Genomic DNA, 21,519 nt, shown 5'->3' with positions numbered 1-21,519 from the left:
CTGCGTCAGAGGCTCCGTTAGAGAATAGCGCAGCATGCTGCGCTGTTGTGTCTGGTAAAATCGCAGACACCCCGATAGAACCTAATAAAGTCAATGGGCTCTGTTGGCAACCAGCAGTGTCCGTTGCTCAATGGAACCATTCGTACAGTTATTCCCTTGTTCTGCTCTTCTGACGGAGCAGAACAATGGAACAAAACAACGCAAGTGCGAACACAGCCTTAGGACCTGTTCACATCAGCATTGTCTTTCCGTTGAGGGGTTCCGACGGGGGAACCCCTAAAAGGAAAGGCAAACGGAAACCATAGCTTCTGTTTCCATCACCATTGATCTCAATGGTGATGGAAACTTTGCTTATGGTTTCCGTTTGTCACCGTTGTGAAAGGGTTCCGTTTTTCTTAGCGGAGTTAGGGATTTAAAGAAAACCAAAGAGAGAATTCATGGGTTATTACATCAGTAACTATGACAACAGACAACTTGCCCATTTGACTATGGTTTCACACCACTGGAAATAGTGGGAATGGTTATCGGAAAACGTCTTCCTAGATTCTCGTAGCGTCTAATACTACTCTCTGGTAGAAAGAACCAGTGGGCAGACGCATGGAATGTAAATTACACGAGTCTGCCCGCTTGCTCCATAGTGCGACAAGCAAAAGATACAGATTATGGCAATTGTGACAGAATAATTTTCTCTATTAGAACGATACAATACAGCAGATCTCCAGTGTAGTCTACAGTTTAGCTTTAAGGCTACATTCACACAGGGCGGATACACTGCGTAAAAGCACAGAGTGTATGTATCCGCCCTGGGCGCGGTAGGGAATTCCGGCAGAAAAACCGCACCAAATTGTGGTGCAATTTTTTGGCTAGAATGTCCAATGTAGAAAACTGCACGTAAAAAAAAAGTTTCATACTTATGTAGCCATGGTGACGTGTCCTGCAGCCCGGCTTCCAGGATTGACGTTTCATCCCATGTCACTGGCTGCAGCGATTATATAGGCTGGCACGTCATCCCTGGAGGACGGCCTGGACGAATAACAAAATTCTGGGTAAGTATGGGATTAATTTTTTTTCTGGGTTGCGATATTTGCGTTGGAATCGCAGCTTTTCTGCTGCAAAAATCGCAACATCTGCTATTTGTTGCGTATTTTATCTGCAACAAAAAAGCAGCTATTACGCAAGTACAATTGACATGCTACAGATTTAAAAAACGCACCGCATGTTAATTTCTGAGTGTTTTTTTCCGCTCATTTATGCAGCGTGTGGCTGAGATTTGTTCAAGTCTCATCCAATTTGCTGGAAGGAAAAACGTGTGACCTTACCCTAAAAATGCTTCACTAAAGTCATGTCCCATGGCTAGTTGTGTGTGTGTTTTATGCAACAAAACCTAAGGCTATGATCACACATTCAGGATTTAATGAGGATTTAGATGCGGATTTAATGCCTAAATCTTCCCAAATCTGTGTTTTGGGGTTTTTGTAACTCCATTCAAATGCAAATATGAGTTTTGCCAACATGTGTGAACATAGCCTAAACTGGTACCATTAACTGATAAATAAGTTAATATGTTATTACTGTGTAATCTATTACCTATATGGCTGTGCCCCATTATATTTTAATTAGCAGATTACATAAATAAGTAAAAAAATAATTTCCTTTAGCAAAAGGTAACATTGAGAAATTATCTTTTTCGAGTCAGACTGCAAACAATTACGTGAAAAGAGAGAACAAAGTAGCTAATAGTGTGAGATAATTATAGAAAAACATTCCAGAAATTAACTGTAAAATATTATATTCAGATATTTTATTTTGGAACTGCACTATGAGCAATTCCCATCGTAATGATATTTGAAATCGTTCCCTTTAGAAGCTCGAATAATTCTAAAAATAAGCCTGGTCGAATGGCGCTGCCCCACTAACATCACTGGCAGAAACCAGTGCCATTTATGGTAGACTGTACTCTGTGTATAAGCTATTTACAGAGGATGTCCATAGAACAGAATCAGATTCCAGTTCTCATTTTCAATAGGCCATTTTGAAAACTAAACAAAAAATCTGATTGGTTTCTATGAGCAACTCCTTTACTTTTCCATTGCATCTCTTTTGTTGATAAACCTTCCCAAAATTATGTCACGATGATCAGTCCGTTCACAGAACACGGGCTTCCATATTTGGTGCCTTTATTCTACTGACAGCGCTCCACCTTCTAAAAGGAGCGATTATTGGAAATTACTCATAACGTTGTTCCCAAAAGCAATATTTAAAGGGACTTCAAATAGGTACTTCATATTAAGTAAAATAGATCCATTTGAGTTCTCCAAATTTTATTTTCCCAACTTTGGAATCTATAATTATCGCTCAACCATTAGCTATTACAAAACCCATATCCCATTTACCTATATCGTCTTTAAGGTCAATGTCAGCATTGGTAGGGTTGATAACAGCCTCCACCTCAAATCCGGCTAAATTACTGATTTCACTGTGAATAAGGTTCAGCTGCAAAGAAAAGCATGAGCGGGGAAGTAGTAGAGCAGCGGGAGGAGATCAGGATAGTAGCAAAGTAGCAAGCGACAGAGCTAGATGCAGGACCATCAGAATTAAAATGCAAGTACAAATAAAAAACAAGTTATAGAGTGATTGCCGTCATGGTTAGTTTGCGGTCTGTAACTCAACCCATGCCTAATAACATCTCATACATTTGAAGTCAGCCCCATTATCCTCAACAGAATCAGCTTGTGCAATGCATTATTATTAGTGAGGGGTGAAAGGGAAGCTGGATGTCTTGAGTACTGGGTCCCCAAAATCTGTCTAGCTGGAACAAATTGCATCTAGTAGAGTGTGTTGTATATATGCTACTGGTGTTATTACTCTAAAATCTAGAAATGGGTGTCACTAAAATCATTGCATTAGGTAATCTATAGAAATAATGAAATATGTAATATGAAAGGTGAGTCAAAAGGCAGGACAGCCCAACTAACGGTAATACTAAAGCTGGCAATACATTAGTGATTTCTGATCACTAATGTATTGCCGATGTCTGAATGACTTGTTGTTTATGGTTAGTATGTGAAGGTTGTCGATTTGGACAACAACGCAACAACTTAAAATGACAAATCGACGATCGATCTCTGCCTTAAACTGTGGCCTGGTCTTCTTTTGATATGTACAACTTTTGGGTGGAATTTTGTTTAAAAAAAAAATGTCAATGTGTTTTGTGTCTTTAAAGACTTTTCTAATTTAATTACTTTTTACGACACAGCTTCTATACAGCATGTATACATAAAAGCTGTATCATTCTCTCTCAGCCGATTCTCCAGATGAACTGACGGAATCGGCAGAGAGAATGATACAGCTCCAATGTGTACAGGATACATAGAAGCTATCTCGTAAAAGTAAAAAAATAAAAAAAAAATTTGAAAAAAGACATTTAAAACACAAAACACATTGATGTAATAAAAAAATAAATAAAAAAAAATACATCCGAAAGGGACTGCCAGAGTAGGGCTTAGTAGGAAAGCACAGAAAAAAAGAAATACACTGCAATAAAGAAGTATTGCAGTTTATTGATGAGCGATCCATAGATGACATAGTAAAGTCCCATAGGGAAACTAGAAACAAAAGTTTAAAAATGTTTAATAAAAATGTAAACTAGGTTTAATAAAATTATGTAAAAATAAAAGAATAAACATAATTGGTATCGCCGCCTCTGTAAAGTCTGAGGTACTAAAATATTAGTGTTTAATCCGCACAGTGAATGCCGTAAGAAAACAAATTCACAATGCCAAAATTGCTCATTTTTGTTCATCTCACTTTCCCCAAATTTTTTTAATAAAAAGTGTTCAAAAAGTCGTGTATATATATATATATATATATATATATATACCCCATGGTACTAATAATTACTACAACACGCCGCACAAAAAAAACCAAAAAATGCCCTCACACTGCTCTATTGACGGAAAAATAAAAAAGGTTATGGGTCTCAGAATATGGCGACACAAAACAAATGTACTTATTATTTTGCGTCCTCTGGCAGGATTTAATATAAGGACCAAGATGATAGGCCTGGATGCCTTCGGTGGGCGCCCAGGCTGCCATGACAACCATCGGCACCCTGCAATTTAGTCTCTAGGGAGGCGGCGATTGGGTGACAGATCGCTTGTATAATGCTTTGGATTGCATAGCATTCCAAAACATTATGGTCTGTCAGTTTATCACTCGCATGCAATCTATTAGGCCTTGCCCCTGATATGGCCTAATAGGCAAAAACGGATGGCAGACCCCGGTACCATAGTAACCCATTGGTTCCCCTGCAATTGCGTCGCGGGGTGCTGACGAACTGACAGAGGGAGCTTCCTCCCTCTGTCAAACACCTTAGATGCCGTGGTCAATAACCGCGGCACATAAGCGGTTAAGTAGCGGGAATCAGAGTTATCTCTTGCTCCATACTCTCCCCCCACCCCACCCTGATCATAATGTGTACGTCAAATGTCGGGAAGTGGTTAACGGGCTCATGGGCTTTCTGCCCATAAAAGATCACAGGAGTCACAAGAGATTGTGTCACAGGAAATTCCTGTGATGTTTACAAGGGGGCGGTCAGTATTGACCATGGTATAGAAGGAGTTAGCGGACAAACTCCTGGGGATCATAACCCTGATGTTTGACTCACTTTGGATTTATTAATAGGTGTTAACTGATGAAGCAATGTTTTTATATGTATTTTACATTATTATTATTAACATTATTATTATAATTTTCTGCTCAAAACCCATTATATTTTTAAGATAGACTCTTCCAGAGTAGAAATCCCTGTAGTAACTCCCTAAGAGATGACATAGTGATATATAGAACTTTTCTGCTTGTATCTCATCTAGTTTGTATATTTTATTAAATAAAGCATACCTTTTGTCCAAGGAAAAGACTTTTGGTGGAAAGGATTGTGAATCCATCTGCGGGGGTCCCTTCTGTTGTGCTGTCTGCACTTGCTGCTTTGCTTACTTCTCCTTGCTTCTTCTGAACATATAAAATATAAAGTAGCATATTAGCGGCACATTAGGAACACTATCACAGAAGTCCTAAGCCTGAAATTAAGAAGCCGGAAGGAGTGAACACCACCTTGAAAACACACACAGTGCCATAAGGGTTGGTTTATAAAAAAAGATATCCAAAAGCACCAGTAAATCTATCATAACAAAGAGGGAAAAATATGCAATAATTGCAAGCCTGGTAAGGGAAGGCCACCCACCAAAACTCACGTTAAGGGGAAGTATGGAGCAGACTCACGGGCTGAGCTAGCTCCATAGTTAGCAGGGGATGGCTGTGCAATACAGTCAACACCACACTGCAATGGGCGGAATCAAAGATCACTTTGCAACCGCGGCATTTAAATTGTTAGAATAAGGGGGCGGCCCCCTCTGTCATGCCATCGGCCCCCAAGACGCGATTGCTGGGTACCGATGGTCATCATGGCAGCCAGGGGGCTCATGAACGCCCTCAGGTCAGCCATCTTTGTACTCCTTTGAAACCCTGCCTCTGGGAAGACTGTCAGTATAGAAATATACTGCAATACATTAGTATTGCAGAATATCATGCAAGCGATCCAACGATTGCTGGTTCAAGTCCCCTAGGGAGACTAATAAAAAAAAAGTTAAACAAGGTTTTTCTTTTAATAGTCCAAAAAAAAAACCCTTTTCCCATTTTTTCCCTAAAGCAATGTTAAAAAAATAAAAGTAAACATAACTGGTATCGCTGCGTTCGTAAAAGTCCAAACTATCATAATAAAGCATTGTTTAACCTGTTTGGCGAATGCTGTAAAAAAAAAAAAAGATATAAAAAAAACACGCAAATTGCTATTATTTGGTTACCTTCGCTCTCCAAAAAATAGGATAAAATGTACTCAAAAAGTTGCACGTAACCCAAAATGGTATCGGTAAAGACTACAGCTCGACCAGCAAAAAAAGTTATGGCTCTCAGAATACGGCAACACCAAACAATTTTTTTTCTTTAAAAAGTGGTAAAACATAAAAAAAAGCATAAATTTGGTATCGCTGTAATTCTATCAACCCATAGAATAAGGTGAACATGTAGTTTTTAGCACCTGATGGACGCCGTAAAAAGAAAACCCCCCAAAAAATGTCGTCATCGCTGTTTTTTGACCATTTCACCCCACAAATATTTTCTTTTCAGCTCCCCAGTACATTATGCGGTACAGTAAATAGTGCCATGAAAAACTACAACTTGTCCCGCAAAAAACAAGCACTTATACGGCTATATGTCGACGAAAAAAGAAAAACTTTTTTTTTTTTTTTAAAGGCTTTTGGAAGGCGGGGAGGTAAATATGGTAAGTAACGTACCTTGGATTTCCTCACTCCCTTTTTGGCACCTGGCTTCTTTGCCGTTGACTTTTTTGGTGAAGTGGTTTTGGATTTCTTTGCTGGTGGGGGTGTGATGATAGCTTCCAGTTTTCCTTTGGTTCCCCGTTTCTTTGCTAGCAGTTCAGGGTGAATATTTGGTAATACACCACCACTTGCTATTGTGACACCTTTTAGCAACTAAAAACACATTTATATCAAAATTAGCATAAAATCCATCCTTGTTAAGTAAATAAAAAAATATATATATATACATTTGCCTATATTGCCAAAGTTCTATTAGCTTACACATTATTTCACTTGTTACAGAAGATTACGCTGCTCTTACTACTCAAATTAAAGGGAATGTATCACCTATGGCTTCAAAGGAGTACAAAGATGGCAGACCTGGGGGCCTTTATTAGGTCCCTAGGCTGCCATAACAACCACTGTAAACAGCCGATGGTGCCGCAGGGGTGTGCTCGGTGGCGTGTTTGAGGGGGCGCCCCCCTGATTCTAACAATTCCACAGTCGCGTTTGACCACGGCATTTAAGGTGTTAAATGGGCGGAATCAAAGTGATCTTTTATTCCGACCGTTACAGTGAGGTATCGGCTGTATAGCACAGCCATCACCCACTGTGTATGGAGTGAGCTCAGCCCGTGAACCTGCTCCATACTTCCCCATAACATCTGCCGCGTTCCAGTACATGACATGTCGTTAAGGGATTAAAAGTTATGAGCTTTTTTTCTAAATATGCAAATTAGGCTATACATGACAAATGGGCGTCAACACCAGCGATTCTCCTGAGGTGGAGCTACCTCGCAGCCTCTGACACTGTCCTATCAGCATCAAGCTGCTTCACACAGTGTGAGAGAATATGGCTGGAGAGAAGGGGGATCATTTAAAAAAAAGACATATCTTTGGCTCTGGACCACCTAGAACAGTGCTTCAGGTGGCATATGAAAGATGACACGAGGATCACAGTTCCAGGTGTGAAACAACCGGAGATATCACCAGTTTAAAACACAGTCGGGAATGGAAGCTGTATACTATAATATCCTGCTGTGTTGCTGGGCAGGGAAGGGGGAGAAGCTGTATGCTGATTGGACAGCGTCATACAGGAAACATTACAACAGTGAAAAGAAAGAGTCACCTCCTATTTGACAAGTATAGCCAAATTACCATATTTAGAAAAATGCTCATAACTTTGCAAATAATAAGCATTTAAAAAAATAAAAAATAAAAATACACTGTAGTTATCAGCATCACAGCACCTATTATATTAGTTAGGAGATAGGGCATTAATAAACTGGTGACAGATCCTCTTCAAGACAGATTTATTTTGCAGGACAGGAGTTGCTTTTATATTTTGCATTACTTTGCTTTACTATTTTCTATGGACTAACCTTTGGACAAGGGCAGATCAGGAAAACAAGAATTCGGCATCATTGTAGGCGACAGGTGTTTTTAGCATTTTTTTTTATTGCTCCCATTTTGGACTATTCATATTTTTTTATTGAGTGGTGAACAGTGTTGGGTCTTGTGTGCATGTTATTTTTTCTTTCACTTGGTCTAGGCTAGTTTTATATGCAATAGTTCTTTGATCGTTTTAATAAATCTTCCATAATCACAGATGAATATTTACATACAATCATGAGATGTAAAGAATCGTCCTTATGGAGTAAAAATCGAAATATGTAAAACTACCCTTAGGTTTGGTACATATTCGCACTAAAATGGCTCACAGCATTTTAATGCACTGAAACTCAACAACTAGTCTAATTTGTGCATCAGTTATGTCTTTTCTCCCGCAAAGTGGAAAATATTAAAATACTATTTTAACAGAGAAGCAGTAACGTCATTCCAATGTACTTGTATAACGCTGTCCTATTGTGAGCCGAGGCCTTAGAAGCAGCATGCTATGATGCCATCTCTTAGGTTGGTTGAAGGACCAAAACAGTCTTCTATGTAACCCACCAGATTAGGTAACCATATAATCACTTTATTATTAACCAAGCCATAATCCATATAATTATGACACAAGATTGAAAGAAAATTGATCAAAAGTTAATACAGTACAAAGTAAAACAAAAAAAAATGTAAAGAAAATAAAAGCTGAGAAAGCAGATATACTACATGCCTTAGGACCTGTGATCTGTTGTTAAATTATGATATTTCTAGTCCAACAACAATGTTTTAAAGACATTTTTAACTGTTACCTTACATTAAATAATGTCACTAAAAAATTGCAAAATATTTAAGTTTATCACAAATTAACTAAAATATAAATATATTTTGCAAAAAGTGAGTTGATTAATAATACAACAATGCCATCTAGTGGTCAGCAGTAATTTAAAACGTGTAGTAATGCAGTTAAATATTGTAGTTTATGAGATACCCTGAACAAAAAAAGCATACCGTTACTTTAAAGAGTAACTTTTGTAGTCATAGTGATATGTCAGAAGTTTTCATGGGTAGGGCTCCGGGTGCTGAGACATTATATGACAGCAAGCAGATGTCTTGAAAATCATGAGAAATTGGTACAGAAAGAATTGGCTGAAACCTTAAAGAGGCTCTGTCACCAGATTTTGCAACCCCTATCTGCTATTGCAGCAGATAGGCGCTGCAATGTAGATTACAGTAACGTTTTTATTTTTTAAAAACTAGCATTTTTGGCCAAGTTATGACCATTTTTGTAGTTATGCAAATGAGGCTTGCAAAAGTCCAAGTGGGTGTGTTTAAAAGTAAAAGTCCAAGTGGGCGTGTATTATGTGCGTACATCGGGGCGTTTTTAATACTTTTACTAGCTGGGCGCTCTGATGAGAAGTATCATCCACTTCTCTTCACAACGCCCAGCTTCTGGCAGTGCAGATCTGTGACGTCACTCACAGGTCCTGCATCGTGTCGGCACCAGAGGCTACAGTTGATTCTGCAGCAGCATCAGCGTTTGCAGGTAAGTAGCTAAATTGACTTACCTGCTAACGCCGATGCTTCTGCAGAATCAACTGAAGCCTCTGGTGCTGATGTGGCCGACACGATGCAGGACCTGTGAGTGACGTCACAGATCTGCACTGCCAGAAGCTGGGCGTTGTGAAGAGAAGTGGATGATACTTCTATACACAACGCCCAGCTAGTAAAAGTAGTAAACACGCCCAGATGTACGCACATAATACACGCCCACTTGGACTTTTACTTTTAAACACACCCACTTGGACTTTTGCAAGCCTCATTTGCATAACTACAAAAATGGTCATAACTTGGCCAAAAATGCTCGTTTTTTAAAAATAAAAACGTTACTGTAATCTACATTGCAGCGCCGATCTGCTGCAATAGCAGATAGGGGTTGCAGAATCTGGTGACAGAGCCTCTTTAATATTACTTTGAAGAAAGGGAAGCCGTTTCTTCAATGTAATATTAAGGCTTCAGCCAATTCTTTCAATGACAACATTTAGTGAAGCGTAAGTCGCAGTAATTGTGATTGATGCAAAAAAGTTTGGCGGAGTCGCTGGGTCACCCATAACCTTGTCACTGTGTAGCCCCAGCCTTAAACCACAATAAAATTTACCTTGGTAGTTACTCACCTGATTCAATTCTTCATCATTTGCTATTGCAAGAAGAATGTGCCTGGGTGAGATTCTTCCCTTTTTATTATCTCTAGCAGCATTTCCAGCCAATTCCAGTATTTCCGCTGGAAAAAAATAAAAATGGAGTACTGCCAGGGGTCTTGGGAGTTGGCGGGTCTTATATTAAAGGGGATGTCTATTTAGAGATGGTCCCATGTCCTATACCCACTGACTGGCTGCAGTGATCACGCAAGTATGCGGGCATGTCATCACTCCAGCCATGTCAACGAATAGCGTGACGGAGGACCGGAGCGATAACGCTGGAATCAGGTGAGCAAAGACTCTTATTTTTGTCTTTTATTGCATGCTCCTTCCTTGGCCACATATTTGATGAACTCAGAAAGCCCCTATAATCCTTTAGTGAAATCTGACGTATATGTACGGCCGATGTGCGCTACCCCAAGATGGCACAGGGTTAACAGCTGAGCCCGCTCAATACATGGCGGGTTCCGGCTGTTTAAATCAGCTGACACCCGTCTGCAATGGCCGGGATTGGAGATAACTAGATAGAAACCGCGGCTTCTGAGTGGTTAGAGAAGAGGGAGGGGGCTCCCTCTGTCTCCCCCAACGAATTTGCGGGTTGCCGATGGGTTGCCATCACAGCCGGAGGCCTATTGAAAGCCTCCAAGTGTGCCATCAGTGTCCTATTAAGCCTTACCAGTGACAAAGCTTAATGGAAGAGCACAGATAAATGCAATACACTGCAATATAATTTAATACAATAATACAATTTAAGATGTCTTTTTGTACTGTTTGTTCTTCCTTGGCCTGACGAAGACACGTCCTGTGTCGAAACGCGTTGCCTATATCAAATAAATCAAGGAATCTACCATTGATAATCGTTTTCTTACCAGTAGCGCTCTCCTGTAGATCCATACATTTTCTTCCATTTCAATTAATCGAATTGCGGTACTATGTTTCACGTTACCGGCATCTGGATTGGGGAGCTGCAGCTGTTATTAAATCTTTACCTGCTTACATCAGTGTTGTACCTGACTTGTACAACCCGTAAAGGTGAGCGCAATCGCCTCTCCTTACAATTGTTCTACCTTATCCACCAGGTTTATCTTGCACCATGTGGCGCTGTGTACTTTTTTTTTCCCCTTAGGTTTCAAAACATACAGCAAGCAGTGTGTGGAAATCTGTATGGGAGCTGCTAATACATCCACAAGAGAAGGCCATTACTGTCCTACTAAACATCAGAAGCAGTAACAAGGTGGAGCGATTTGAAACACAGAGGCCAGAAATAGACCTGACCACCTTATCTCTTCTATCCTTATACCTGTACCATGTAATACATTACAAAATACAAAGCATGCTCACCAGTCAGATACTCCAGCACAGCGGCCATATAAACCGGTGCTCCAACTCCAATTCTGTATTTAGGATGTCCTTTCTTAATGTAACGCAGCATTCTTCCCACTGGGAATATGACTCCTGCTTTTGCCGACCTTGAGGTCTTAGTGGTCTTCTTTTTTCCACCTCTGCTTGACATCTTGTGTGCTATACAACTGTATCAGGGGTTTAATAATAAATGAAAAAACATTATTATGCATTTAGGCAAACATCATCAACAGAAACCTGGTATTAATGGTGAAAAATACTACCGGAGATTACAAACCGCCACAAGGCCATGATATAGGTTATATTATTTAACATTCCGTTCACCATACCGCAGAGTACATTATGCGTGATATCATATAGCCTCTAAATTGTCATTTTTACAGGATGCAGTCTGGCCTTGTGATGTTGGGGGAGAATGGGGTGTCAGTGCTGTGCGTGGTACACTTAGGATATGTTCCCACACACAGGATACGCTTCAGAATTTCTGCAACAGAAAATCTTCAGCGGAATCTAAAAAAAAACGCAGATAAATCTGTCACAGAAATCCACAGTAAATAGAGCATTGACAGTTATGACAAGGGACTACATCACGTTAGGCTCTGTATACACTGTGTTTAGCATATACATTTGGTGTATTTGCATTCCAAATAAAGGTGTATTCAAGCATAGGCCACAATAACGCCTCTACGGACGTCATTGTCGCCTGTAGAGACTCCTGAACGCTTTAAAAACCAGTCTCGTGTATTCTTACACATAAGACTGAATTCACTTTGGGTGGGAGGACATCGCTGGTGGTCCAGTATGAGAGGTAAAATAAGTACTTAAGAACCGGTTCTTAGGACCTCTTCTTATGTGCTCCTATACACTCTTGTACTATGGGACCGCCGGATGGCTCTCAATGCCATAAGCTTTATTGCCATCATTAGGCCCCGTGCTGGCTCTGGCATGGGCAGCGCTCGATCAGCACACTCCCTGCTGCCGGGAGGACTGAAGTAAAGAGTGGAGCAGAAGCCAGAGCGGGTGGAAAATGAAGGTAAAAACTGCTGCCAGTGAGTAATGAACACCATGGGGGTATTTTATATGTCAGGAAAGTGACTGTGGCCCCCCTAGAGATAATACAATGTGTGGCCCCAGATTGGGACTTGTAGTGTATGAAGGTATTCGTCCCTCTAGTCATAAGGTAATAATTAAGTGCTCCCATGTTATTAGATGTGGGGGCTGCACAGTTACCTTTATTACTGTGCTGCACAGGATGCCACTCTATCCGTCATCTCTTAACACCCCTGTTGTGTATCTTTATGTACAGCGTCTGTTGTAAGCGATGTGGTCAGATTGTTATCTGCCGCAGAATTTCCAGCAGAAGATTATATATATTCAACAAATTCATTATCACTTTAGCCTTATACAGGATGGTGAACCAGCGAGTAAATATTTCTTACTGTATGGAGTACCTCATCCTGGGGACCAGGTACTGCTCCATGCCCTGAAAACATAGAAGAAGTCACAAACCACTTCTGCCAGGAAAAGTGAGCACACCTCACACGATTTTCAGGAAAAGCAGATTTCAGGAATAGGAAAACCTTATCCACAAGTATTGTACTTTACAGTGCCACAACATTTTCGTGCGGAATCCGCAATGCAAATGCACCGCAATTCTGCCCCGTCTGAACGTGGCACCGTTAAAACTATTGTGACATCTGGTAGAGAGAGGATCACCATACTATCCACACTGGGAATGGCACTGCTGCTGGTGGAAAGGGTGCAGGAGAGCCCGGTAGTGACTATTGGGGAAGAGTTAGGGCATCTCCCGTTACTACTTTGGAAAGTAGTGGGGCCCTGCTGTGGCTTCTGGAACAAAAGTAGGGACACTGGTAACCACTGTAAGAGAAAGAAGGGATACTGCAGTAATTATAATGGGCCACCGGCTACTACGTCTACCCACGCAGCTGACATCCCTCTTCTTATTTCACCGGTCTTTCCATAGTGGCACACACACTCTACTACATCTTAGAGGGACCTGCCCATCTCAGCCAGTCATTGGTCAGGATGTGGCTGCTCGTCTGACCTTCGCTGTCAGCGGTTGCTATTGGAAACTACTCCAAGGATGTGCCCATGGAGGACCTTGTACATCTTGTGGCTTCTAGATCCCTCATGATGCTTCTGTTGTTTCATGCAAAAAAAAACTATCCTCAGACATTGGAAGCACCCCAAGGTTCCTACGCTACAAGGCTGGATTGCCATGGTAAACTCTTATCTTCCTTTTTCCAAGCTTACATATGAAACACGAGGGTGCCCGGATAAATTTACAAAGACATGGCACCCATAGATAGTTAACCCACATACCAGTCATTAGTCATAACCTTCCTTTCTGATGACCCCAGGTTTGATTTCTTTGCTACGGGCCTCCGTTGTGTTCCCTGCCTCCCTCAGTCGTCCGCTGGGTTATTATTAGGGACCACACCTTTCATGTACTCTGCATATAACTTTCTGTTTTTCTTTTTTATGTACTGAAAAGCTGTTTGTTTAGTTTTTTTTCGCACTATGCATAAACATATCCTTGTATTTTTTTTATTGCCAGACGTCTTGTAATTTGGCACTTCTGTAATGCCTACTGTGCCTGCTGACTGTATTGTATGCCTACTGTGCCTGCTGACTGTATTGCATGCCTTCCGTGCCTTTACTTTTTTGAGGTCTTAATAAAAGTTACCTTTAAAAAAAAAAAAAGGATGTGCCCATACCTCGTGAAGGGGGATGTGAGGTAAAGATTGCAAAATTCCTTAGATCACCATCCCATTAATTAGCCCTAGCCAAATCTAATAGCGATACAGCGGCTAACGTCCCAAAACATGACCGTGACATAAGGGTGCATTCACACGCTTCAGATTTTCACTGAAAATTCCTCATTAAAAATCTGCAGCACTTTACAGTACAATACATGTGAATACGGGTTTTAAAAAAGTGAGGGCATGTTGCGGATCTTCAAATTTGATGCATGTCAAATCTGCTGTGAATTTGTTGTGGATTTTTACTGAGGATTTGACACTTTGCATCGCATAGGGTAAAATCTGCTTCAAAATCTGCATGTAACACATGCAGATTTAGTAGCAACTTCACTGGAGATTTGAAGCAGATTTGCAGTTAAATCTGTGAAGGATTCATACCCATATTACTAAGGCCGGCTTACACAACCCAGTCAGTGCTGGACATTTTTCTTTTATTCAGATTGGGATCCAAAGGTCAGAGAGAGATTTCCTTTATGCCTCTCATCCCTTTTACAATGAATCTGTCACCATTTAATCAATAGTATCTATAAGGTGTTCATAGTAGTGTAATTCAGTGGGTGCTATAACAAACATAAATCTTGTTCACTACTGTGGTAAATATGGCTTCAAATGAGAAACCATATCAAGAACGCACCCAGTAAACACAACGTTACATGCCACGAACATGTTGTAAAAGGATGACTTCAGTTACTGGGCACTCTGGCACAGGTAGTCAGCACAGTGACCCCTATACACCCATTTATGAGGGGACAGCTTGAACATAGGAGGTAGTCATGTTGTTCCACAGTGACTACCTCCATGTATCCACTGCTCAATTTCCACTGAACCAGTTATTGCCAAATTCCCACCCTCTAGAAGAAAAGCCATACTAGATTAAAGGAGTTGTCCACTACCGGACAACTGATGACCTATACACCGGATAGTTCATCAGTATATCTTCAGTGCGGGTCCGACACCCGGACCCTGAAACGATCAGCTGCTTCGGCTGCCTGCGGGCACCAGATGTCATTGCACAGTATGCAATGTATGGAGCCTGACGCAGTTGGCTCCGTATATTGCATAGCAGCCGTGCTGCTGAACCGCAGCTCTGCTCCTATTTACTTGATTAGGAGCAGGACTGCAGGTCGGCTACTATTCCGTGGCCGGAGCCATCTGTTTCCAGCATGGACAGTGCCCGGAGGCAGCCAGAGAAGGTGATCGGTGTGGGGTCTGGGTGTCGGACGCCCACCAATCAAATACTGATGACCGATCAGGTGGATAGGTCATCAGTTGTCTGGTAGTGGACAACCCCTTTAAAGAGAATTAACAGGAGGAGAGGCACAAGAGTAACATTAGAAGCAACATCATAGGGATACTAAAAGAGTATGTGTACTAGGGGAAACAGCCTAGTACTGGGAAAGGAATCATTATATGGGTTGTCTCATCACAGACAACACCTTTTCATATGGGAGCATATGGGGACAGACACCCATTGAACACAGCTGACCCGTACTGTAATCATGTTTTCAGTACAGGACTGTAGTTCCACGGAGAGGCAGGGACTCCTAGCGTCGTACATAACTATGATGCTAGGAGCCCGGCTCTCTGAAGTGTGTTCGGTCCGGAACTTGCGGCCGAAATATGTTCCGTCCTTTACGGACCGAACATGTTCGTGTGAATCCAGCCTTAGAGGTTGGGGCCTCAAATGGCATATGGACAGCGCTTGTCCATATGAGACAACCACCTATAAATAACTAGATGTACAGGAGTATAAGGGATAAATCTTAGTAGTATTAGAAGAGACATAGTAGTAGTAGTAGTAGTAGTAGTAGAAGAGTCGTAGGAGTTCTAGAAGAGTTCTAGAAGAGTTATAGGAGGAAGAGTGCAATCACAAGTGGTAGATTTTGTTGCAGAAAACTGAAAATCAGTTTCATTGCTCTGAATGTAACTTGCAGAAACCCAAGCACCCACCTGCAGTAATATTCCAATGCAGAGTAAAAGGGTTATCCGGGGACCAAAAATTGCATTGCAATAATATATTTATGTGAAACAAAGTAACTTACTAATGTACTTTAGTTTAAAAGTCTGTATTAAATGGTGCAGTTCAAACCTCGTGAATTGTTCCCGGAAGTCCTGGAGCTTTTCTAATAGTGATGATGCTCCGGCACTGCCTCACGTGACTGGTCTCTTGCTTCATGTGCTGTTCGTGAACATGACCGCAAGGGGCTGTCAGATTACCTATTGCTTGAGCCCCGAGCAGAGCATCAGCTAGCGCTTTGTTCGGGACTCCAGCCCTGCTCCCGACGTCCATATTTAGTTAATTCAGGGGTTTCCTATCACTGGAGTCCCCGAGCAGAGAATCAGCTGATGCTCTGCCTGGGGACTCCACAACGTCTGCCGACGTCAGTGTCACTGTCCATACATCCACATGGACGTCGGCAGAGCAGTACTGGAGACCTCGAGCAGAGCATCAGCTGATGCTCTGCTTGGGAACTCCAGCGATAGGAAACCCCTGAAGTCCCTGACCATATATGAACAGTGACGTGGGCAGAAGTGTTGGTGTACCCAGGCAGAGCATCAGCTGATTCTCTGCTCGGGGACTCCAGCGATAGGAAACCCCTGAATTGACCAAATATGGACGTCGGGAGCAGGGCTGGAGCTCTGCTCGGGGCTCAAGCAATAGGCAATGTAACAGCCCCTTGCGGTCATGTTCACGAACAGCACATGAAGCAAGCCCTCAGTCACGTGGTGCCGTTTCGGAGCGTCACCATTATTACAAAAGCTCCAGGACTTCCGGGAACAATTCATGAGATTTGAACTGCACCATTTAGTACAGAATTTTGAAATAAAGTATATTAGTAAGTTACTTCGTTTCACACAAATATATTATTGCAATGCAATTTTTGTTCCCTGGATAACCCCTTTAACTTAAAGGGGTTGTCCACCTTCTGCCTTCTGACAACTGATGACTTATCCACCGGATAGGTCATCAGTATGTCATCGGCGCGGGTCCGACACCCAGACCCCCGCACCGATAAGCCGTTCCGGTGGCCTGCGGGCACCGGATGTTGTGGCACATAATGTACGGAGCCCAGAGGCAGTTGGCTACGTACATAGCATAGCGGCCGTGCTGCAGAACTGCAGGTCTGCTCCTATTCAGTTGAATAGGAGCAGAGCTGCAGTACTGCAGTTTGGCCGCTATTCCGTGGCCGGAGCTAACTGTTTCCGGCTTGTACGTCCTGTGCACAGAGGCACCGGACCAGCTGATATGTCCACCGGACCAGCTATCCGGTGGATAGGTCATCAGTTGTCAGAAGCTGGAAAACCCGTTTAACTGATTTTCAGATGCAGAAATTCTGCAACAAAATCTGCTGTGTGTGACTTCACCCTGAAGTAGGAGAAGTGTCATGAGAGTAGTAGGATAGGAATCAATCAGGAGCATTGGGAGTGGAATTATAGAAGTACTGGTCACAAAAGCACCAGAAGAAAAATAACTATTTCCTACATTATGGAAACATAATGGGTTATAATAGACAGTTACGGATGGTGCACTCCTTGCGGTGCAGTAAACCTCAGGTGTTTGTTATTTTCCCTATAATCTGCAGTTTCCTTGTAGGAATAAATACCTGCTGCTAAGCTTCAGCCTCATATATACATAAACTGCACCAAAAACTTCTGAGATCGCCTCTTATTGATTTCAATGGGAGGCGGAGGCGTTTTTTCCCACGAGTGGAAAAAAATGATTATGGGAAAAGAAAGCGTCATGTCCTTTTTTCTGGTGTTTATGTCTCTGACCTCCCATTGACATCAATGGGACGGAGAGAAAGCGTTTTCTGCGGCGGTTTTTGACCTGTGGCGCTCAATGGGCGCAGGCAAACAAAAAAAAACGGCAAGCGTTTTGCCGGCAGGTGAAAATCTGCCTCAAAATTCTGAAGGAAAAAAACTCTGTGTGAACAGGGCCTTAAAGGGGTTTTCCCATCGGAGACATTTATGACATATCCACAGGATATGTCAGAAATGTCAGAAAGATGTAGGTCCCACCTCTCGAACCGGCACCTACAGTATCTCTAGAACGGGGGCCCCTAAACCCCGGTCTAGCTTTTTGTGCTCACGCTGCCTTCCAGCCACTTACTGATTACATGGTCGGGAGTTACAGAAACAGCGTAATTCGCTGAGCTACGCTGTTTCCATAACTCCCATAGAACTGAATAATAGTTATGGAAACAGCGTAGCTCGCATGCTACGTTGCTTCCGCAACTGCCATTCACGACTAAGGCAGTTACGGAAACAGCGTAACTCAGCGAGTTATGCTGTTTCCGTAACTCCCAACCATGTAATCAGGAGGCCTGGAGGCAGCATGAGCACAAAAAGCTAGACCGGGGTTTATGGGACTAGTGATCAAAGGATTAAACGTCCGGGATCGGAGATTCCTCCAATCCCAGCTGTTAGTGTAGGAGGTAGGCTGTCATTAAACAGTCGAATACCCACTCCAGGGAATGGTACACCCGTTCAGCATGGATTTTACAGCGATGTAAAAACACAGCGCTGTAGAGTAAGGCCCGTATTGGCGGTCATTAAGGTGTTAAAATATAATTTTTATTTATGTCCATGATTATATATAACATTGCCTAGTAAGGGTATATTCACATGTGCCAGATTTGTTGCAGAAATTTCTGCGACCGAAAAATACATTCCATACATGTGAATGGGGTTGTTTCTGTGGCAGCTACATGGATTTCTGCCAGCACATTCAGATGAATTAGACAAATCTGCAACGTGTGAATAGACTCTTAGGCCTTATTCACACGAACGTGTTAAACGTCCGTGTGACGGCCGCTGAAGCAACGGCCGTCACACAGACCTATATAATTCAATGTGGCCGCACACATGGCCGTTATTTCATCGGACTGTGTGAAGGGTCCGTGAGAAAATAGGACATGCCCAATTTATTCACACTTCACAAATCCCCCATAGACTCTAGTCTATGGGGGACGCGTGACATCACATCCCGCAGTGCAGAGCACGGATGCACCTCGGACGTTAAAAATGGCCGTTTTTCACGTCCGAGATACGCAACGCCCGCGTAATTCTTGCCTTGGGGGAACTGGGTCGCCGGTCGGGCTTCGGATGTGATTGACAGGGTAGAAGATTGGCTCTCTTTGTATTCTTTTTTATTTGGTATTACTATTATTCATTTTTTTATTATAGTTTTTCCCCAAAAAAGGAAAACAAGCCCAACTTTTACAATCAGAACTATGCTGGGTGCATCACGTAGCGCTACATACTGGCGTACTGCTGGATGGTATGCTATATTAATAGATATGTCCAACTCTACAGTACACAGAATGGAGGGAGGAGCCAGTGGCGACAGGGTCAGCCCCCGAGGACCACCAGTTACCCACCGCTAAGTCACATGACGGTTATGGTAGCGATTCATTGTGAAGCTTTAGCCCAAGTGAACAAAAACAGCAGCAAAATAACCCAATATGGTTCTAAGTTCAATAAGACAAACATTTATGGTAAAAAAAAAAAAAAATAACTATATGTTGGATACGGATACATATCTATATGTTAGAAATAAATAAACATTAGACAGCGTATTATAATAATAATAATACAAGTGACAAGTGCAGCAGGTGGAATGACCCCTGATCTCCATAACAATATGCAGTTACCTCAGAGTCCCCTGGAAATGTAAACTTATTCCTCTAGACTTGCACTAGGGGGCGTTACCATGACAACTTGTTTCCGTCTCCCACATGCAGTAAGGCAGCACACCGGACATGTCACTTACTTGCAGCTCTCAGAAATATGTCAACCGCCTGAGCTCTCAATCCCTCAACGAACTGGAAAGACTAGGCAGCGGCTGTCACATACTCCCACAATGCACCGCGGCCCGAGGCGTCACATCCCATCTTGTCCTGTACAGTGAGGCGGCGGCTGACAGGAATGTTCCACGGTGAGGAGCGCTCGGTGTCTCCCTCACTGCTGAGCGGCGGGATGTAACGCGCGTCTCCATTGGTGCTGCTCTGGTCTTCCTTGTTGCTATCTCACGAGGTTCAGTGCTATTGGTCAGCATTACGTCCCTGCCTTGTGTCTACTGTACAGACTCCGCCATACTGTACACATCCTGCTCCTGTCAGGCGCTGTGCACGATGCAGCCGCTTTATAGAATATATTAGGGCATTATGTTATTATCTCAGACTCCTATTAGAATCAGAAGAGATTCCTATGATAAACCTGTATGTGATGAGCTGTTTATGGTAGCCTGTATAATGCACAAGTCCTGTCAGTGGTTACAGAGTACAGGCTGCCATAAACAGCTCCTGCTTCTCTAGTGGCACCTACTTGACATTTGATTTCCCTGCAAACTACAAATTTATCATATTGTATATTTAAGAAATAATGTTATATGAACTGTTAGGTAATCCAAGTAGTATTGCCACATAAATATTATAATATATCCCAAGGGGGTAAGTAAATCCTTATAATATACACCGCAGCTGCTGCAGAACCTCTTCATGAAGCAGAAATCTAGCTTCATGTAAATTTTTGATTGAATAACATAAATCACACCCCATACAGCGTCAGCCACAGTGTGACCCAAAAGGCTAGCAACAATGTCAGCCACGATTAACCTCAAAATGCCACTAAGTGCCAACCACAATGTTCACCAAAAGCCTGTCACAATACCACCAGCACCAACCATAATGCCCCTCCAATACCACCAGCCACGATAAAAAAACAACGTGGTACTTACATGCCACACTTTCCTCCTGGTCCTCCTTTCCTGTAGTAGTTACAGTAACTTTCTCCTGGCAAGGTTGTCTTTGCCAAGAGAGAGATAAGCGGTGCCTACGTAGTGTAGTTCATTTCTGTATAATTAAAGTGAGAACAAAATGGGTAAAGATTGTTGGGCTGTGTTTTGCCGTGTTACTTGTTATATTAACCCCTTCCCGCTATGGCTACTTTTGACCTTCCTGACAGAGCCTCATTTTTCAAATCTGACATGTTTCACTTTATGTGGTAATAACTTCGGAATGCTTTTACCTATCCAAGCGATTCTGAGATTGTTTTCTCGTGAGACATTGGACTATGTTACTGGCAAAATTTGCTCGATACATTCAGTATTTAAAGAGGCTCTGTCACCAGATTTTGAAATCCCTATTTCCTATTGCATGTGATCGGCGCTGCAATGTAGATAACCGTAACGTTTTTTGTTTTTTTTTAAAACGTTCATTTTTGGCCAAGTTATGAGCTATTTTATATATATGCAAATGAGGTTTCTGTGAGATTTGCAGCAAGGGAAACGAAATCTCTCGAGATTTCGTTTCCCGTGCTAGAAATATCAAAGAAAAGATTCAGAAGTGTCAGGATTCTGAATACACATGACGTCCAGGCTGGATTTCATGTGTATTCATTATCAGGACACTGCAGTAAC

At 42.1% G+C, this 21,519-nt stretch overlaps 1 protein-coding gene across 4 annotated transcripts in view; it reads right to left on the bottom strand.

The window, feature by feature from the left end:
- The window catches only part of MACROH2A1 (macroH2A.1 histone), a 66,558-nt gene extending 46,465 nt beyond the window's left edge, over positions 1–20,093 (bottom strand). Inside the window, exons 1-7 of one of the 4 annotated variants that reach the window (XM_075856313.1) lie at positions 19,873–20,090; positions 12,756–12,799; positions 11,296–11,483; positions 9,931–10,037; positions 6,351–6,548; positions 4,900–5,010; positions 2,394–2,493 (exon numbers count right to left, since the gene is read on the bottom strand). In XM_075856313.1, coding sequence (XP_075712428.1) covers positions 2,394–2,493; positions 4,900–5,010; positions 6,351–6,548; positions 9,931–10,037; positions 11,296–11,483; positions 12,756–12,796 — 745 coding nt within the window. In that variant the 5' untranslated portion in view covers positions 12,797–12,799; positions 19,873–20,090. Of the gene's footprint in view, positions 1–2,393; positions 2,494–4,899; positions 5,011–6,350; positions 6,549–9,930; positions 10,038–11,295; positions 11,484–12,755; positions 12,800–19,753; positions 19,853–19,872 lie in introns of those variants that run through there. The other 3 variants (XM_075856314.1, XM_075856315.1, XM_075856317.1) reach the window with 3 other exon arrangements.
- Positions 20,094–21,519: the final 1,426 nt, after the last annotated feature.

The sequence above is a fragment of the Rhinoderma darwinii genome, chromosome 3, assembly GCF_050947455.1.
Source record: "Rhinoderma darwinii isolate aRhiDar2 chromosome 3, aRhiDar2.hap1, whole genome shotgun sequence".
In the NCBI taxonomy this organism is placed as follows: Eukaryota; Metazoa; Chordata; class Amphibia; order Anura; family Rhinodermatidae; genus Rhinoderma; species Rhinoderma darwinii.
This window is presented reverse-complemented; position numbering and strand designations above follow the sequence as displayed.